The following is a 14,737-nucleotide window of genomic DNA, read 5'->3' on the forward strand; positions in this document are numbered from 1 at the left end:
GAATACCACAAAAATATAAAATGTCGTCAGAGACTATTATGAAGAACTATACGCTTATAGACTAGATAGCAAAAGGAAACAGATAAATTCCTGTAAACATGCAACCTACCAAGTTTGAACCAGGAAGAAGTAGAAATCCTGAACAGAACAATAATGAGATTGAATCAGTAATAAAGTCTCCCAACAAAGAAAATCCCAGGACCGGATAGATTTACAGCCAAATTCTACCAAATGTGTGAATAAAAACTAGTACCACTCTTCCTGAAAACTATTCCCAAAAAATCAAGTTCCTGCTCAATCTATGTCATTTTGTTATGGCAGCCTGAGCATTTTGTGGACTACACAGGTACTGGGGTTTTCTTACATTATCACCTTCTCAGAGTGACTGCCTGAGTTCACTGAGGCTGCTGTAAAAAAATGACATAGACTGAGTGATTTAAACAACAGAAACTTTGTTCACAGTTCTAGAGATTAGGAAGTCCCAGACCAAAGTGCCTGCAGATTTGGTTACTGGTGAGGACTCTCTTTCTGGCTTGCAGATGGCCACTTCTTGTGAGTCCTCACATGGAGGACAGAGAGAAAACTCTGGTGTCTCTTCTTATCCTTCTTATAAGGGCACTAATCTTATGGGTGGTTCACCCTCATGACCTTATCTAAATCTAATCACCTCCCAAAGTCCCCGCCTCAAAATGCCATCATGTTGGAGATTAGAGCTTCGACATGTGCGTTTCAGCAGGCCTTGAAACTGCCTTTGACTGGAGTTCTCTCCAGTTTGAAGACCTGGTAGCTTCAGCTCCAGCCTCTTCTCCCCAATCTCTTGTCCAGGTCACCCAGCCTGGGGAAGCACAACATGCTCAGATTTAGGGGGGTGGTTACCACAAATTCCACCTACAGCACCGATGCCAGCACCCAGCCAGCCTTTGCTGGCACCAAAACTGTATTTTTCCCCTGACTCATGCACTGCCTCTGGCTTTGCAGTTGCCACCTACACACCCAGCCCTGCAACCAATATTTACCAAATATTTGGCATCTCTGCTCAATACTGGGCAGCACAAGCCCACCCCCCTTGAGACTCATGGTTTCACCAACCCCAGTGGGCTTTGGGAGCAGAGAGGCAGCCCTAGATCTGAGCTCTGCCTTTGGAGCACTCAGCACTACAGCAGAAAGAAGAGGGGCCCCAACCACCACACAAGCTATGGGGGAAGCCTGGGCTTGAAGAGCTGGAACTCTCCTGGCCAGGGCACCCCCATGGTGAGTGTGGGAACCAGCATGATGAATATCTCTGTGTTTGGAGGCACTGTTGCCCCTACTTTTAGCCACATCCTCAGGGGTCTGCCCAAGAAGAAGCACCTAATTTCAAGTCAAGGGCCCAGCACCCCTGCAAGCAAGGCTGCCTCTAGGTACACGTCCAGGCCAGCCTCTGACCCTAACAAGCCTACTTCTTGCATGGGCCCTGTGAGGAGGAACCTTGTATTTGGGGCCCCCTTGTCACTTGCCTGGCTTTCTGCTGGACACAGAACTGCTGAGCCATGTACCAGGTCATCCTCCTCCAGGTGTGGCTCAACTCCCTTGGGATCCAAGAAGTGAATGCTGCACTCAAAGGAGAGCTTCCTGGAGCAGTAGCCAGTGTCTCTGATCCCACCAGGATTCTCATGATTCATGAGCATGGATGGGGTCTTTTTTCATTTGTGTCCTCTTCAGTTTCTTTCATCAGTGTTTTGTAGTTTTTCTTGTGGCGATCTTTCACCTTCTTGGTTAAATGTATTCCTAGGTATTTTTCTGTACCTATTGTAAATGGGATTGCCTTCTTGATTTCTTTCTCAGCTAGATGATTATTGATACATAGAAATGCTACTGATTTTTGTACATTGATTTTGTATCTCACAACTTTACTTAATTCATTTATCAAATCTAAGAGTTTTCTGGTGAGGTCTTTAGGGTTTTCTAAGTATAAGATCATATCATCTGCAAACAGGGATACCATGATTTTCTCTTTTCCAATAAGGATGACTTTTATTTCTTTTGCCAGATTGCTCTGGTTGAAACTTCCTGTACTATGCTGAATGAGAGTGATGAAAGTGAGCATGCTGGTCTTCTTCCAGTTCTTTGAAGAAACACTTTCCACTTTTCCCCATCAGTATAATGTTAGCTGTAGGTTTGATAAGCTTTGTTATTTTTAGGAACGTTCCTTCTATGCCTAATTCCTTGAAGGTTTTTATCATGAAAAGGTTTTAAATTTTAACAAATGATTTGTCTGCATCTGTCAAGGTGATCACATAGTTTTTATCTTTGATTCTGCTTATGTGATGTATCACATTTGTTGATTTGTGTATGTTGAACCATCCCCGTGGTCCTGCTATACAAAACCACTTGACCATAGTGTATTATCTTTTTGGCATGCTGTTGGATTTGGTTTGCTAGTATTTTCTTGAGGATTCTTGTGTCTGTGTTCATCAGGGAAATTAGTCTGCAGTTTACTTTTTTCTTGTATCCTTGTCTGTTTTGGGTGTCAGGGTGATACAGGCCTCATAGAATGAGTTGGGGAGAAGTCCCTCCTCTTTGATTCTTTTGGAATAGTTTCAGAAATGCACACGCACCCCTTTGTCACACACACTCTCATATACACTCTCACTCTCTTCTCCAGTGTTGCTCACTCACACTGTTATGCCTTGTCTCAGTCCGTCATCCATGCTCTGCCCCACAGCCGACACACACATGCTCTAACACACATGTGCACACAGTCTTCTTGTGGCTCTTTTCTCACCCACTGACACACACGTGTCTGCAGTTCCCTTTTCTTGCGCTGTCTGTGTCCGGCTTTGGGATCAGGGTAATGCAAATGTCATAGAATGCATCAGGAAGTGTCCTCTACTCTTCACTTGTTTGGACTCTTCCTATTGCGTGATTGTCCTTTGCTATCCAGCCACTTCCTCCTCTAGCACACATCTTCTCCCACAGGACCTGCACAACAGCCTCTCCTCTGAACCTCAGTTTCCTCTTCTTCAACGTGCAGATAGTAACAGAATCTGCCCTTGGGTGGTTCTGAATAGTGAATGAGTTAACATTTGTAAAAATGGATTTTATTGCATTTTCAATCATGTCATCTAAAAACAGAGGGGATTTTATTATGTTCTTTTCTATATGTATTGATATGTATCCTTCCTTTTTCTCTCCATATTGCACTGGCTCAGTTGGTGGCATGAGGTTGAATAAGGCCAGGTATCCTTGTCTTGTTCCAGATCACAGGGGGATAACATTGAGTCTTTCACAGTTAAGCATGATTTCCTTAGAATCTTTGAAGATAGCCTTTTCCCAGTTGAGGAAGTTCCTTCGTATATTTAGTTTGCTGATAGTTTTTATTATTAACGGTTGTTGAAATTTGTCAAATGTTTTCTGCACCTGTTGACATGGTTGTATAGTTTTTGTTGTTATAGTAAATTACATTATTTCTAATGTCAAAATACCCTTGCAATCCCACAGTACAACCCATTTGGTCAGAATGTAGTACTTATAAGATACAATAAAATGCCAGTGAGAATGTGTGAGATCACAAACTGTCAAGGCTGGGTGAACAAACACACTCAGCCATCTGGAGGAAACTTCCTCAGCACACAAAGAAAATAAACATTTTTGAACGTGTCATGCAGATGTCCACCCTGTGCAGAGATGCAGGGACTGTTTACAAGAAGGTCCTTACTGTGAGCAAAGTATTGGAAGCAAGGTAGTTGTCCAACACTAGGGGATTTATAACCAACACATAGAAGATGGAATGCTAACCAGTTGGAAGTAATGAAACAATTTCATATACAATATGGATAAAATTCAAAGTATAATTATCAGTTTAAAAAGGAAAAAAGAATCACTGAATATAAAAGCAACGAAAAAAGTGAGTTGTTTATTTTAAAACACAGACACACATGAAATTTCAAGATTATGTAATGAGCTATTTGGAAAGTAGACAGGAATATTATTATTTACACTCAAGTGGGAGGACCTCAAACAAAGAGACATTTATAATGGTTCTAAAAATAAGATAAATTCAAACAATAAAGAGGCTTTTCAGAGGCTGATGATGAGAGTGTTAATAAAATAAGTGTGACTAAACTCCAAAAAAAGGAAACAAAAATATTCTTTATTTTTGGAGCTGTAACAGATAATCTAAATAAAGTGACGATGTATGCTGTGCTGATGCAGCTGAAAGACAAGCTCTGTGTAGCTCTTCTTTAATGACAAGGCCATCACTTAGCCTGGCACTCCCATATTTAGAATTCTCAGCTGTCCTGTGTCCCTCACCAACATCATGAGCAGTTCAGAAAAGAGGGTCATGACAACCAGTGTTCCTCTACCTAGAATTCCCAGGTGTGTTGGAGAGGCAGGTAGGGTTTGGAGTCTGTGGGCAGTGAGGGACAGAGGGGGACACTCCTGAGATGGCCCCACCCAGCTGGGAAACCTCTCAGGGCCTCCAGGGCAGTTCAGCCATCAGTGTGTTCACCACACTAAGTTTGGGCTGCAACAATGACCTGCCAGGACCCATGGGTCATCACGGGCCAGGCCACCTCCACCCACAGGTTCAGCTCATCTCCTCTGTCTCTGTCTCCTTCTGACATGTGAGTTTCTGGGCAGGTGGCCCAGCAATGGACAGATAAGGTCTTATTTGAATGTAGTGACTCCACCCCCATGAAGACTGTGGGAGCTATAAGAAGGATTAGTAAAGCTCAATCTCTAAATCTGAGATTCAGGAAGCAGAGTCTGAGTCTCACCATGACCTGGGCTCCTCTCCTCCTCACCGTCCTCACTCACTACACAGGTGAGGGTGCACCTTATGGGGGGTAAGGGAAGGTAAAGGATCCACACCCAACTCTGCTCCCCACTCCTCGCTCGCACGCACAGTGGGCTGTGATCCTGTTCTCAGCGTCCTCTCTGTTCCCCTCACAGTGTCTGTGGCCCAGGCAGGGCTCACTCAGCCACCATCAGTGTCCCAGGGCTTGGGACAGACAGTCACACTCACTTGCACTGGGGATGGCAACAATGTTGGCTACGAGGGAGCAGCTTGGCTGCAGCAGGACCCGGGTGAAGTCCCCAAATTCCTGATGCCCAGGAATAACAATCGACCCTCAGGGATCTCAGAGAGATTCACTGGGTCCAGGTCGGGGAACACGGCCTCCCTGACCATCTCTGGGCTCCAGCCCGAGGACGAGGCTGACTACTACTGTTCAGCCTGGGACAGAAGCCTCAGTGCTTGCACAGTGCTTCGGGTCAGTGGGGAAGTGAGACAAAGACTCATGCGCTCCCCTGGCCTCACTCAGCACCTGGGGACAACATAGGCCATTGTCTAAACTAGCCTTGAAGAAAGACAAGGGCTGGTCCCAAGTCATAATAGTGTATAGTATTCAGGGCAATTTAAAATAATACCATGAGTTAAAATGACTGAACCTGTCTTATTGGCAGACCTGTGTAGGCAGCGTCACTGTGAATATATTTGTGGCTATGTACATATATAAACGGACACATGCACTAGTATTTGGTATAAAGGAATACAGAGCTTAACTAAATAATTATTTATTTTCCCGTGTTTTTCTTTTCCATTCCATTTGGAGGTGCTAGACTCAGTGGTCAGATGGTCCATCTCCCTGCCCCTGAGAGTCCCTTCAAAAGGGCCACCAGCAACCACCTCCCTTCCTGTGGCCTGGGCACATGTCCTGAGCTCTCGTGAGAACACCCCGACCCCCTCTGTCATGAGGATCCCTTGACTCATCCTATAGATCCAGACTTGAATACCTCTCTTGCTTGAGGCTTCTTCGGCCCCACTTCCCTGTGTACCCCCATCCTCCACACAGGACAGTGTCCCCACTTGTGTGTTCTTGTGCCCTTTCACTGCTCTCTGACACACCACAAGCAGTGTCTGGGAACAGCAGGCAAGGTAGGAGCTTTGGGGTCCAATTGACAACAATTTTGACATTTTGAAAAAAGAACAAATCATAGCTAGTTCAAGGATGGCTTTCCACAGAGATGGAAATCAAAGTGTGGAACCATCAGGGTTCCAACGATGGATGTACAGAGACCCCTTCTCTCCCCACTTTCTTGGGTTGTGACACCAGGAGAAACTACTGTGTGAAAAGAACGCTGTCCCACATACTTAGAGCTGTCACAGTGGCTGCAGGACGTGAGCCCTGTGGCCAGCAGGGGGCGCTGTGTGATGCCCTGAGAGGCAGGTGCTGTGCAGACAGCTGGTTAACCACTCAGCTCTAGGGAAGTTGACCAAATGGTGTTGTCACTGGTGTGTGACTTTCCTCCCTCTGTGAGCCCCCCATTACCCCATCTGCTCCTGAGTCCGACTGTCCCAATCCGTTGTTTCAGATTGGAGGCATCACCTCTTTATCCTCTTTAATGGCTTTGCCCAAATCTGGTACAGAAAGTGCTTGTAGATGGTGAGGACCCAGGACGTATGTGGATGGAGCAGTTGTGCTCCTGTGATAGCCTGGCCAGGGGATGGGACACGGCTGTGATCATAATTCCCACGGTGGGGATTCTGGAGACAGAGCTCTGAGGCATCTCCACCATGCCCTGGAGTCTTTCTCCCTCCATCCTTTATAAAAGGGGACATTTGCCAGGGTGTTAGGGAAAGGGGCCCTTGAGGTCACAGAGAACCTGCCTTCTTATTCTGGTCCAAAAGGCACAGGTGTGCTGTGACCGCAGACTCACAGCTCTCTGTCTCAGGGTATTGATCATTGGTCAGAGCTTACCACGTCTGTAACGGATGCTTCAGAAATGTGGGTATCTTTAATGCAGTCTGGCACCAACAGCTCCCATCCTGAGCCTCTGTAAAGGTGATGACTGCTGTTCCCCGGGCTGCACCCTGAGCAGGAGGCTGGTCATCATTGCAGACTGGGATGACAGCCTCAGAGGTGACGCTGTGCTCTTGGCCCCAGGAAAATCCCTAAGACCTGTCCTCTGTTGCCTTTGTCTGGCACTTTGATCCCCTCTCACTGCCTGTCACCAACTCTAGCTCATTGGAAATATATCTTTCATTTCTGAAACAAAAACCTGAGTGTCTAAGGTCATACATTCACTTGGTAACGCTGTCTATTCTACTGTTCCTCTTAAGGCTTAGACCTAACCATTGATTTATCTTGTTTAATTTTACCATCTAATAGTTGCAGATCAATGTTGAGTTATGAGGGAGGTAAGGGGAAGGAGGTCCCTTTGCATTTTCCTGATCTAAGTGTAAATGTCCCCCATGAAGTGAGAAGCTGGCTTAGGTCTAACGTGTGTGTTGTCTGTGTGTGCATGTTACCATATTTTAAACAGATTTTTTTTCTGTTTCTCTACTCTTAGCTGCTTTTTGTTATTAGGAATAGTTGTTAAAATTGGACAAAGATTCTTGGAAAATCCATTGACCCAATATGATATTGTGTTGTGATGTAATAACATGGTGTATTCTATTCAAGGCTTTATTAATACTGAGCACAACCTACACTTCAGAAATAAATTGCACTTGACAATGATGTATCATTTTATAAATCTGGTGTTGAATTCAGCTACTTAATATTTTATTTTTAAAATTTTGCATGGTATTTGTAAGTACTTATTTTTGGTGCAGTTTTAGGTTCACAGCAAAATAGAAAGATGCAGAGAAACCCCATACCCTGTGGCCCCGCTGCCTCCGCCTTATCCGCAGGCCTCGTGAGAAAGGTCCATTTGCTGTACCTGATGAACTCACATTGACAGGTCATTATCACCACAAATCAGTAGTTTACTTCAGAGATTACTCTTGGAGTTGTACATTCTATGGGTTTTGACAAAGTTATAAAGGCATATATCAACCATTATAGTATCATACAGGGTATTTTTACTTCCCTAAAAATCTTTTATCTGCTCACCCCTCCCTCTCCCCTAACCCAAGACAATGAATGCCTTTTTTTTTTTTTTTTTGCTATTCCTATGATTTTTTATTTTCATTTCTGGAAGGTAATATGGTTGGAATCATACATTGCTGTGTAATTTACAGATCGGCTTCTTTCATTTAGTAATATTCGTCTAAGGTTATATCTATGTCTTTTGATGGCCTGATAGGTTTTTTTTCCAAAAGACGTGGAATATATAAATATAAAGTACACAGGAGCTGGTCACAGCCCTGACACACAGGATTTCCAGTCACTGTTTATTGCATGGCAGTGACCAGGTGAGATGACAGAAAGTCCTAGAGCCCTTGAGGAGATAGAAGATTGACTGTGGATGGCAAGGGACACCGAGCACTGCACTGAGGCTCCCATTGCGGGGTTCTTGAGGGGGTGTGCTCTGCAGCCAGCAAGCCGGGGCTGCGGTGGGGACTGAGGGTAGGGCCCTCCTGGTCCTGGAAGAGCCCCTGCTCACAGGCCTGGGGTCTGCCCCAGCAGCTGCCTCCTCCCTGTCCTCCCCTGTGGGGCAGGCAGAGTCTCCCTTCCCTTCAGCCTTCTCCACCCACAAGACTCTCAGCTCAGGATGCTGATTTAGTGCCCAGGGAGAGGTGGGGTAGATGGCGTCTGGGACCACATCTGCATGAGCAGCCCCTCCTGAGCAAGGCCCACAGGGAGGGAATGAGGATAGCATGTCCCACTGGGACCACAGGGGGCTGTGCCCACCATGGCCTGGATCCCTATCCTGCTCGAGCTCCTCAATCCCTGCACAGGTGAGAACAGGCCTCAGGTGTCCAGATTTAGGTCCTTAGATTGTGTCAGCTTCTCTGGTAGAGACCACCAAGACACTTGATCTTGGTCTGTGCCCTGTCACACATCAGTGTCTGTGTTCGTAGGTTCCCTGTCCCAGCCTGTGCTGACCCAGCTGTCCTCCCTCTCTGCATCCCCAGGGGCATCAGCCAGACTCACCTGCACCCTGAGCAGTGGCTTCAGTGTCACTAGCTACAGCATACGCTGGTACCAGCAGAAGCCAGGGAGCCCTCCCCGGTACCTCCTGAGCTGCTACTCAGACTCAAGTAAGCACCAGGGCTCTGGGGTCCCCAGCCGCTTCTCTGGATCCAAAGATGCCTTGGGGACAAAACAATGCAAGATAAATTAAAGAAATATTATTGTAAATAAATGAATAAATACTATAGTCTCAGTTTGTGTTTCCAAACACTCAATATGGATAAATTAATAATTTTTCCCTATTTGTTTGACAGATTCACTGCAAGGTCTTCCTATAAAATATGCTTTTAGGGAATGATAATGTAGATCGCTGAGCAAAGAAATAAGAAGTGTAAGAAAAGGCATCAATGAGACATGGCCCTAGGTTAACCCTGCTCAAGTTCCACCTGACACAACTGTATCTAAGAAGGGGGTGAGTAGTGTTAACTAAAAAATAATGAGGTTTATATTTTGGGAGGAGACCTTTATTTCTCATAAAGGGCCTTTTTGGAGGTTGCAGTGGCCATTCTGCCAAGCTGGGAAACACGTCTCAGCCACAAGCCAGGAACATGTGCTTCAAGGGACAGACAAAACAAACCGGATTTCATACTGAGTGGGGTGGCTAAATATACGTATTTAACAAGATGCAGGAGGAGTTGTGACTATTTATGAAAAGAGAAATCATGCACATGTGTAACTGTGCTTTCTACCTCCCATCTTGTCATGGCTGGGAACTCAGTTTTAAGGTGTGTCTGGGTTCCCTCTGGATGGGCATATTTCCCGCCTGACCGTCTCCCAGTATCCAGATGTTCTCACTGGAAAGGCTGTTTGTGACTATCAGTTACCTGGGGACAGAGCAGGAGTGCGGTCTGTGGGTGCTGTGGGCTGGCGGTGACCAAGCCGACTCCACTAACACAGTATTAACTGAGAGACTGCAGTGTGGCCCGCGAGCAGCAGGGGACGCCATGGCTGTGTCTCAGGGTCTGCCCACGGGGCACCCACAGCTGCACCACCCCTCACACTTGCCAGGGCTGGGGCAGTGGGGCCCGTACTCACTGATGCCGACTCAGCAGCTGTGTCCTCTCCGGGTGTGACCCCAGCTCCTGCCTCCTCCCAGGTCCTGCCTGCCAGCCTCCCCCTCCACCGGCCCCCAGGTCCTGAATAAATGCATGGGGCAGGGAGGGGGAAGGCAGTGGGGGACACGTTGGCATCCATAACCCCTCCTCAGTGAGGCCAGCGGAGCAGACGTCAGAGGACTATGGCAGCCCCTTCTGCTCCGGACCTCAGGAAGGCTGTGCCCACCACGGCCTGGGCCCCTCTCCTGCTTCTGGTCCTCTCACTTCTCAGGTAGAGACAGGCCTCATATGTCAGGACATGTCCCCCAGGCTTTTCCAGTCCCTTCTGGTTCACATCTTCCAGCAGCTTCCGACCAGCAGGTGACCCAGTAACCATTAATGTCTGTGTTTCCATGTTCCCTCTGCCAGCCTGTGCTGACTCAGCCACCCTCTCCTTTTGTGTCCTTGGGAACAATAACCAGACGCATCTGCACCCTGAGCGCTGGCTTCAGTGTTGGTGGCAAAAGTGTCTTCTGGTGTAAGCAGATATCAGGGAGCCCTCCCCACTACCTCCTTAGAATCTGTCAGACTCTAATAAGCACCATGGCACGGGGGCCCCAGATACTCAGGTTATGTGGGTGTCTCAGGCCTTTGTTACCAAACCACACTAGGGTCTGCTGGCTCAGTGCAGTAAAGCTGAACAGTGAGGCTGAGAGGTGCAGGCGAAGAAGAAGTCTCTGTTGCAGGGGGCACCAGCAAGGAGTGCAGGCAGCTAATGCTTAAGATGCAGAGTCCCCGATGGCTTACAAGTCAGGGTTTTAAAGGCAGAGATGTACATTTCAGGCAAGCAAAACTGCAGATCAATATATGGCAGTTATACATTGCCCAGCCCAACAGGCAGGATGTCCTGAACTGGGCTGGGAGCACAGATGGATTCAGATTCTCAGATTAGTGGGAAGGAATGTTAGGGTGGGTGCAACAGGCCCCTCAGGAGGAAATTTAGAACAGGGAACAGAGATCAGAGTTCAATTCCTCAGTTCTCCCTTGTCTAAATTCTCCATCTTGTGGGTATTTTTGAAACACAACTCAAAAACATATGTCCAGTTTCCATAGGGATTAAATACACCTTCTGATTCTGGTTTGCCTGGAGGGCCGTTGTTGGAAAGACAGCTAGGTGCTCCAGACTTCTCCTGAAGGGACTCAAGATTTTATTTTATTTTCATGCCTGGGGGCCTGGCAGCCCCTAACTGGAGTCCCAGCTCTCTCTCACCTTCACCTTGAGCGTAAAGACGATTATTATTCTCAGATGGCTGCAGGGCTGCTGCCTACACTGTGCTCCAGGCCAAGGAGAAAGGGAGACAAACCCCCTACGTGTGCTGCTTGGGCTCTCACTAGGCCCTGCAAAGGAAAGTAAAAATCTCAGGACCCATTCCCCCCATATACTTATGCAAAAGGGGAAGATCAAGCCTGGAGGCTGAATCATGCCACACTCCCTTCCTAAAGAACAGTTCCTACCGACATTATGCATTCGGCAGATCCCCAGGGGAAGGCGGAAGGGCTCAGGCATCCGGAAGGACTATCCCCACCCATAATTCTAAAGGAGATTCTTTGCTGGCCTCCCATAAACAAGGACATGCACATTGTGACTGTAGGTCTGCAGGCTAAGTCCAGCTCCTAAAACTAAAGTCTGTTCTGTACCACACTGATAGTGTTGGCTACAAGTTTGTCTTTCCAAGTGCAGAACAGAAACAAGAGAAGATCAATCATTCCTCCAGCTACCTAGTACGTGGCATAATTGATTCTCCCTTTACTTTCTTTTTCACTTTAAACATTCATGTTATCTTATTTAAAACATAGATTTCTTGGGCGCTAAATTAAATCTCATAAGACTATAATAATTTGCCTTACTGCCTACCTGCCCCTCTTCCCACATGCCCCACCCTTTGTGGAAGTGTATAAATGTTGAACCTGCTAAAAATTTCTTTGAAATAAACAGTTATACATGTTTCTCTGGCTTGTGTTTTCCTTAATAAACCTTCATTGATTGAGACCCTTTCCTCAGTCAATCATTTTGCGTTGTCAGCTCTCACTTCCTGTGACACCATCCATCATCAGTGGTGACAATTTTAGCCACTTATGCCCCATTGGGAGAGTCTGCAGCCCTCCCATGGAGCTGTCACTTAGAGCATATCTTCACCATCCCTAATAGGACATTCTGAGCCTCATCCCTATGTGGGCAACAACTCCTAGCTCAGGACACAGAATCTTTCCAGGGGGAGAAAAAGTACATTGGCATAGTTTTGATTCTCACATGATATAGAAAATTTATGTATGAAAATGAGCTTTTTTGTGATCCAAATATGATTAAGGAGGTTGACAATCCAAAAAAGTGACTGAGGCAATGATCTCGATCAATGGAGGTTTATTAAGCCAGCATGTGAGGTTGTGTCCAGAAAAAAAATACAAACCACAGAGAAATTTGTGGCTGTCTCCAAAGAGGCATTTGGGAACTGCAGTATTTAAGAGGGATTAGGTACACAGAATAAAACCAAAGAAGCAAAAGGTGGGCAGTGAGAAAAAATGTTACATTCTTGTGAGACCTGGAAAATGTACATTTTACATAAGATAAAGATCTGTTAGAAGAGGGAAAAAGGGGAGTAAAGGAAGCATCAATTATGTAGATGTCCCTGGGTAGGTGGAAGAATGTTTGATCTTATCTCTGCTCTGCACCTGGAAAGATAAACTTGCAATTCACTATCAGTGTGGGCAGGGAGGGGCACAGGCAGCCTCGTCCTGTGTGAGAGACACTTCAGCCTGGGTGAATCCTGCGCATTCAAGTGGGAGGAAAAGGGAAACACAATTCACTGTGAACATGTGCACCATCACCGAGGAAGCAATGACAACAAAACACGGAATCAAGCACAGTTGTGATATGTTTTCTCCTTACTAAAAAAATAGAACTTAATATTTCCTTTGTAAACCCAATAAATATGTTAAAAATTGAATCTAAAAATATGGTAAAACACACAGCTTGCAAAGAAAAAGAACATTTCAAATGAGGACACCCATGACTTGCAAACCTAAAATGTGGCATCCATTTATATTCAGTTATCTATGTGGGCTGGTTTTATTTACATGACTACAGTAGATGTCACTGTTCCATCTTTTAAAGTATTGCAACTGCCTAGTGATAAACTCACCAACATAAATATCAACATGTCAATCCTGATGTTCTTCTTCGCCCTCCTCCACCCCCCAAATAAAAATTTGTTAAGAGTTCAGGGCAATATAATGCCAAGACTCCTGCAGTCATAGGTATAGTTTGTTCTATTTTTTTTTGTTTTGTTTTCTTAAAAGGAATCATCTTTTATTTAATTGCTTTTCAAATACATTATGTGTTAGATATCTTACAATTTAGAGATCAATAATTGCTCTCATATTTACACCTCTGACAGTGCTCATTACTTAATATGAGCCATTTATTTTTATTCTCTAAACATCCTGTTTGGAGAGGTTGATCGAACAGCCACCAGGTGTCAGGCTCACCTGGGATCAGACACTGGCAAAGGAAATTTAAATTCTTAACTCTTCCCACCTTCATCTACTGAGCATGTTTGCCGTTTTTGCTCCTAGGAAAAATGCTGCACAGACAGTTGCCTTGGCCCCTGCAGACCTGCCTTAGGGTCTTGGAAGACAGATTCCTGGGAGAGAATCCCTGGTCGCAGTATCCGTCTGACTATTATTTCAAGTCTGTGGAGATTAGACAGGAAACAAAGATTTCCCCAGACAACTCTCCAGGAATGCCCCTGAGGGCTTCTCCTGTCACCTCCCCGTCCCTAGGAAGAAGAGATCCTGTTCTCAGCACTGCAGGACCCACAGCCGGGACAGCTCTGGCCACCCGGAGGGACCACATATGAGGAAAGGACCTGGAATCCTCCACGGCCAGGGAAGTGAGTCCATGGGGACTGTCCCTGGTCTGGATTTGATCCTGCCCTACAAGGACTCTGTATATAGACCCCACCTCAGTCCTGACCAAGGAACAGCCTGGGGATGTGAACAGGGTCACACTGAGGAGCCCAGTAGGGCGTGAGGACTGCATTGAGGGAATGGGGAGGACGCAGGAGTGGCTGCCTGGCCTGGCCTGAGTCAGGGGCAGTGAACAGAGCAGTGGGGAGGCAGGGCTGGCTCTGGGGTGCTCTGGTCACCATGTCACATGAGGCTTTGTCAGGGTCTGGACACCAGAGGGTGCTCAGGGCCTATTCCTTAAGGTGTCTGGGGGTGATCAGAGCTGGGACCAGCCACCTGCCCTGCCTGGTGCCCTCTGCTCAGGGCACAGCTGTGACCTCCCCACCCCCTGGGACCACACAGCCCCGCCCCTGCCCACCCCTGACACCCTCAGGCACAGGGGCCTGAGCAGGGCCCAGGGTGGGGGCAGAAATCTGGGGCTCATTTGCATGGAGGGAGCCTCCCCTCTCAGGGGATGAAGAGGGGAAGGACAGACCTGGGGAAGCTGCTTCAGCTGTGGGCACAGAAGGCAGCACTCGGGACAGTCTCCACCATGGCCTGGGCCCCTCTGCTCCTCACCCTCCTGGCTCACTGCACAGGTGACCTGACTCGGGCAGGGGAAGGGCCCTGGGAAGACCATGGGGCCCTGCTCTGTCCTCTTGTCTCCAGACCCAGAATCACCCTGTCTATGTCTCTCCCCTTCCAGGGTCCTGGGCCCAGTCTGGGCTGACTCAGCCGCCCTCGGTGTCTGGAGCCCCGGGGCAGACGGTCACCATCTCCTGCAGCAACATCCAG

General features: G+C 46.9%; 1 protein-coding gene across 1 annotated transcript in view; it reads left to right on the plus strand.

Moving 5' to 3' along the window:
• LOC123625964 overlaps nucleotides 1-14,737 on the plus strand; it is a 40,262-nt gene extending 25,525 nt beyond the window's left edge. The window contains exons 10-12 of the mRNA XM_045534709.1: nucleotides 8,846-8,971; nucleotides 13,571-13,887; nucleotides 14,649-14,737. Coding sequence (XP_045390665.1) covers nucleotides 8,846-8,971; nucleotides 13,571-13,854 — 410 coding nt within the window. The 3' untranslated portion in view covers nucleotides 13,855-13,887; nucleotides 14,649-14,737. The remainder of the gene's footprint in view (nucleotides 1-8,845; nucleotides 8,972-13,570; nucleotides 13,888-14,648) is intronic.

This window comes from Lemur catta, chromosome 21 (genome assembly GCF_020740605.2).
Source record: "Lemur catta isolate mLemCat1 chromosome 21, mLemCat1.pri, whole genome shotgun sequence".
In the NCBI taxonomy this organism is placed as follows: Eukaryota; Metazoa; Chordata; class Mammalia; order Primates; family Lemuridae; genus Lemur; species Lemur catta.